The sequence below is a fragment of the Lutjanus erythropterus genome, chromosome 6 (genome assembly GCF_056507025.1).
Source record: "Lutjanus erythropterus isolate fLutEry1 chromosome 6, fLutEry1.hap2, whole genome shotgun sequence".
NCBI lineage: Eukaryota > Metazoa > Chordata > Actinopteri > Lutjaniformes > Lutjanidae > Lutjanus > Lutjanus erythropterus.
The window spans coordinates 2,755,611-2,761,610 of record NC_139322.1 but is presented as its reverse complement, the minus strand read 5'-3'; the positions used below and the strand labels follow the sequence as shown (position 1 = coordinate 2,761,610).

Below are 6,000 nucleotides of genomic sequence, written 5' to 3'. Positions count from 1 at the left end.
AAAGTTCAGAGACACTCTAGTAAGAAACTTGAAACTATCAAAGTGAGGAGGACAGTGATAGAACAACACTGTGATATTCCTTTGTATCAAGGTGTGAAACAACGTATTCAGGTGATGCTTTTCCTGATTTTATGTAAGAGAGCAAGACTGCAAGCAGGAGCAACAGAGATGGAGACAGAAGTTCAAAAAGTAGAATCTTGCTCTCGTATGTGACTGTTTTCTAATGTCGGGGTCACCTGAAGTTTGCTGCGTGACCTCAGTGAGCTGCAGCCTGCCAGAAGAGGCTGGTGCCAGCACAGTGCTCAGTGCAGCGGCTGGGGTATAAATCAAACACACCTCACCTCAGTTCAACCCTGCAGCTGGACCAGCCTCAGCTGGACGAGAGAGGAGAGGAGAGGAGAGGAAGGAGACGAGAGAAAAAAGAAAGTAATTAATAAAGAAGAGGAATGAAGAGGAGGAGAAAGAAGAGAAAATGATGGAGTGATGGAGGAGGAGAGATGAAAGTATATTAGCAAAAGAAGACAGAGGAGAGAAGAAAGATGATGACGAGGATGAGGAGCGATAGCAATTATCTAGAGTACCTTCCTCTGAGTTTTTACTGCAGAGCCTCACTGGGATTTATGAGTGCAGTGTGTGTGTGTGTGTGTGTGTGTGTGTGTGTGTGTGTGTGTGTGTGTGTGTGTGTGTGTGTGTGTGTGTGTGTGTGTGTGTGTGTGTGTGTGTGTGTGTGTGTGAGAATTTAATACATCCAAGTTTAAGGATGTAAACGCCACATTATCCCAGAATTAGCCTCTGCTTCTTCATATTCCTCATGTCTCTCTCTATCTTCCTCACACACACACACACACACACGCACACACACACACACACACACACACATCCATTGTCTCCCACACACTCATGCTGCGTCTCACACAAACACACTGAACACCCACACGCACATACACTGCACCCCCCCAACACACACACACACACACACACACACACATACACACTGCTGTTAGCCATGACTCACTGTCATGTGACTCCACACGTGTGTGTGTGTGTGTGTGAGTTGGCAGTGCCCACGTTAGCTTCAGTGCCAGCTTCACGGGTGTCTTAGATTAACACTGAAGAGATTCTTTGATGATCACACACACACACACACACACACACACACACACACACACACACACACACACTCACACACGTGTCCACCTCACAAATCCCTCATCTTTTCTTTGCTGTCATCTCCATCTTGATTCATCAGTTAATTTATTGATCCTCTATCAGTTGTTTCCTTTTTCTGTTAGCAGTAATATCTACACAGACTTACAGACTTTGAGACCATCTCCTCTAAGTCTTTGAGAGTTTAGGACTGTCCCACTGTCAAATTATAAAGCCCCCTCGCAGACTTTTGAACCCTTTATGCACAGTTTTTCATAAGTCCACATTTTTTTAGATTTAGTCTAAGGGATTACCCACAGTTCATAGTCTTTTTTTGTGTGTTTGAAATATTTGTGGGGGCTTTTATTCCTTTTATGTGACAGGACAGCTGAAGATATGACAGGAAAGGGGGAGAGACAGTGGGGGAATGACACGCAGCCATGGGCGGGAGTCGAGCCCACAGCCGCTGCAGAGGACCAGAGGCAGCCCAGTGCATGGAGCGAACAGTCTAACTGAGACTGACTGAGCTACCAGGCAACCCACAGTTCATAGTTTTAATGTTAAACACAAGGGAAGCCCTGAAAAACAGGAGGCAAACACGGGAAGAACAGCTATAACTGTACAAGAATAAAGTTTACATGTAAATGCATGATGCTGTTTTAACAAAATCGAGTATATTTATTATTTGAGTCTTTTACATGATGGCCAGGATTAAAACAGTTCAGGACTGAGGCAAATAATAAATCAGGCAATTAGAATAAAACAGATGAATATTTAGAAGTAAAACCTCAAACAATAAAGATACATACTGATAAATCAGTTAAGGCATTATAAGACAATAAAATATGTGCTAGAATTAATAAAAGGAACTTTTGAAATACATTTTGCAGCCTCTCCCACGCAAACACGACCGAAGACATCAGCTAAAGCTCAGGAGAGTTCAGGGCATAAGGGTTTTTGGGGGAACTTTGGGATTGGATCTAGAAATCCAAGCCTTCCTTAACACCTTCCTTAACACCAGTGACATCACAGTGACATCACTCGATGCAGGAATACTTCCAGGTTTTGCGGCAGGAAAACTCAACTTTCTTGCTAAAGCAGCACTGAGGAATTTATTACTTCAACTGACGACATTTACCATCAACACTGACTGGACGTCCACATGAAAAGTGGCAGATGTTCACTTTAGTTCTGATTGGATTGTTTTGAATGTTGAGCTTTATATCTCAGTTTATTTCAATAAAAGCATCACAGGAAATAAACAGCTGTTCTGTCTCTGTCCGTCTCCTTTTCAGTGTGGAGGGCGACCCTCAGTGTCCGGAGACGCTCACTTTTTCTGACTCGTCCTTCGGCCATCCGCAGCCCTTCCATCGCTATAGCAACAGCTCCCTCTCCAGCCCCTGTGACCCCTACAGCTCCGCCTCTACCAGTGGGCCCTTGGGAGCCTCCCATACACACACACAGGTACGGGCCCGAAAACACAGACACGCTAAAAAAAAAAAAAAAACACGCAGCCATTAAAGTTTGTGGGATTTCTGAAGCATCATGTGACAGGAAGTATTGCTGAATATGAAGTGAAACTTAAATCATGTTTCAGCTGGATTAGTTTGAGGACTTTCACAGAATTGTAACTTACTGGTATTGTTTTGTTTCATCATCATTTAAAATAAATAATTTATGTGATTTTCTGTCACTCTCCTTCTGGTGTTTTTGGCAGTTACCAAACAGTCCTGATTTGCATGTAGCCTTGGAAAATCAAAGCTGCGATTTAACACTTTAGTTTACACTCAGCCACGTCTATATGTATGTGCCACCCCAGAAGGAGGTGGTAATGTACAATAAAGCTGGTTATGGTGGTGTAAAAATGACAGAAGAAGAATAATTTGTTCATGTAGGCGGTTTAGTTACATATAGGGATATAACAATACCAATAACTCAAGGTACAATAATCAATGCAATTCAATTCAATTCAAGATTCTTAATCCCACTAGGGGATTGTTGGAGCAACTTGTTATACATAATAAAAACACACAGTAACATACAAACAATATATAGCATGTACATGATGACAAAGGTTAAAAAAGAAAAAAAAAAATGACAGCATTCAGTAGACGGATTGCAGAGAGAATTAACTGATCATTTTACAAGCAAAACATAACAACATTCACTTGCGAGAATTTGTCCCGGAAAAGCCAAGATACTTGTCGCTTTTCGGAAGATTTTTGGTTGCAAAAAGAACGTATGTCTGTTTGTTTCACTCTGATGACCTTTGAGCAGATTTGAACAAAACTGTTCAGGCTGTTTCTGTCTTTTAACAGTGAGGTTGAGAAATAAAAACTCGAGGCTCTTAATTAAAAAAAAAACACTGAAAAAAAAACATTTTATTTTGTCCCCAGTAAGCAAAATATTATACAAAATATATTTCCATAAGCTAAAAGGTTCACTGAGGAGAGTTGCAGAAGGCCTCTTAGGTTGTTTTCTTGCCTGAAGTGTTCAGACTTTCACAGCAGTTAGTGTCGTAATACAGCACGTGGATATTTACTGTTGCAGTTACCATGGATACCCTTCACTTACACTTTCTCTGTTAGTAGACATTATTATTCTCAGTTATTAGTTAGGTTAGCTGACACGCGTAGTTAGCCTGTGTTAGCTAGCTTCTTTAAAATGGACAACAAAGAGAAAACAAACAGAAAAAGAAGATGAGACAGTTTTTCTTCCGAAGAATATGGAAAGAACACGCACATAATCCAAAGTAAATTGAATCTAGACATAACAAATACACACAAACAGGAGATGTGGCAAGAAGTGACTGACTGAAGTCATGAAGAAATATAAAAATATTACTGTGAGAGCGAAAAAAAAAAACAGGTAGCAAAACATCAACAGAAACAGGTGAGTTTCAAGAAAAGCTAATATTAATATATGAGACAGTGCTATGATAATGTTTGGCTAGCTAGCTAAAAAGTTTATAGTGCTAACATCAGACCTATCATCTCTAAAAAGTTTTATGAATATTTCCTCTGTGCAGCTGTGTAAATATATATCCCTTATATTGTATATACTGTTCTTTTTTTTTATATTTCCTCTGTTTATGGTGTTCCTATTATGTATTTCCTATGTTTGAATTCTTCGTATTTTTCATATTTCTGCTTCCTTTTCTGCAGTACTGAAAATCTTCCTCCCTCTGTGGGACTCATAAAGGAATATCTTATCTTATCTCATCTTTCTCTTGTCTCATACTGCCTGGTGGGGTTTTCCTTTTCCTGAAAAATGCATCTTATCTCCTCCTCCTCCTCTTCAGTCACCATAAATCCAGCCATTGTCTTATGTTTCACAAATTATTGCTCTTTTAAGGGACTTATATGGGTCCCTTAAAATGTTATGAGGACAGTGGTTGCTAAGGACCTCCTAGCAACACATTAAGATCTTGTTCTCCAGGTGAAAGAAAACATGTTTGATGGTGCAGATCTCAGTCAAAATAATCCCAATATGATCTTTTTACCAAGTTGTGCAGCTCTACTATGTAGCTAAAGGCAAATACTTAGAAATTAAAGTTTTTACCCTTAAATCACCCTGATGGTGATTTTATGCAACTAATTTTTCCGAAGGCATCCTTAGTTGAAAACTTAAGGGAAACCGTAGCCTAAATCTTTTATGCAACTGATTCTTAACTTGTGTTTTTGCTATTTTTACATGATACTTTCTTCACCACTGACTCTGGGACTGTCTCCCTCTCCTCTCTTCTCCTCTCCTCCTTCAGGGTAGCTCTCCCATCTCTCCCCCAAGCCCGGCGAGCCTTGCCTGGGCTCAGCGCAGCCGACACCAGCCGGCCAGTCTGGCGCTCCGCAAGCAAGAGGAGGAGGAGAGCAAACGCTGCAAGGCTCTATCTGACAGCTATGAGCTCTCTACAGACCTCCAGGACAAGAAGGTACGACACTACGGCCACTAAACCTCTCATATACCAAAGCATCACCTCATGGCCTCACACGAACAGGGACTTCTGGACATTTCTACAATTCATGTGATCATTTCTGTTACACACTGCAGCCTTTTCAAACAGCACACACACACACACACACACACACACACACACACACACACACACACCAGCAGCGTACAATGCACATCAAAACACCCACACCTATTGTTTCACGCACACATTATCGTGGGTTGATTCTCAGGATATGCCTGTCCTATTTACCAGCATCAGAGCACTTCAACGCAATTCTATCTGATTCTCTCATCAGTGCATCCCAGTTTCTGTAGATTTATGCTCCTGTCTGTATGTTGTGTCTGATGTTTGCAGATGCCAAATCACTGCAGCGTATTTTTGTTTTGAAGTCCGAGTATTTTGCTAACAGTTACATAATTTGCATCTCTTGTCTCCGGTGGGCTGCACATGTAGCTTAGTAACTCCAGCACCAAAGTTAGAATCTAATTTTGAACATTTTGCTGTGATCTAGCCTACGATTTCTGCAGTGTGTCATAATGTCAGTGCTGTTTTTCAGTTTATTAACTTTAAAAGAGACAATGACTAACACACAGTCCTGTGTAGGACAATACAACTCAGTTACTTTAGTCTAATACTATTCAAAACAAAACCGAGGCGTGTGATCAGTCATGGTCTTAGTTTACTGTTAAATGTGGCCAGTTTTTGAAGACAACTTGCATAGGAATTTTTGAAATTACTCATGTAATCCATTGGATTGCAAAAAAAGTAACCGAATCTGGATTACATTTTGATTACTTTAAAATCAAATATTGAAAATATTGCACTAATCCATAACAAACTTGTAACAGCCTAAAAAATTAGCTCTGCAAAGTTTCTTTTTTCTTTTGAAACATCTCAAAACA

At 40.4% G+C, this 6,000-nt stretch overlaps 1 protein-coding gene across 1 annotated transcript in view; it reads left to right on the top strand.

Moving 5' to 3' along the window:
- The first annotated feature begins 2,947 nt into the window (after positions 1–2,947).
- Positions 2,948–6,000, top strand: part of LOC146324630 (IQ motif and SEC7 domain-containing protein 1-like) — a 28,048-nt gene continuing 24,995 nt past the window's right edge. The window contains exons 1-2 of the mRNA XM_084722039.1: positions 2,948–2,974; positions 4,907–5,074. Of these exons, the coding sequence (XP_084578165.1) occupies positions 2,948–2,974; positions 4,907–5,074 (195 nt within the window). The remainder of the gene's footprint in view (positions 2,975–4,906; positions 5,075–6,000) is intronic.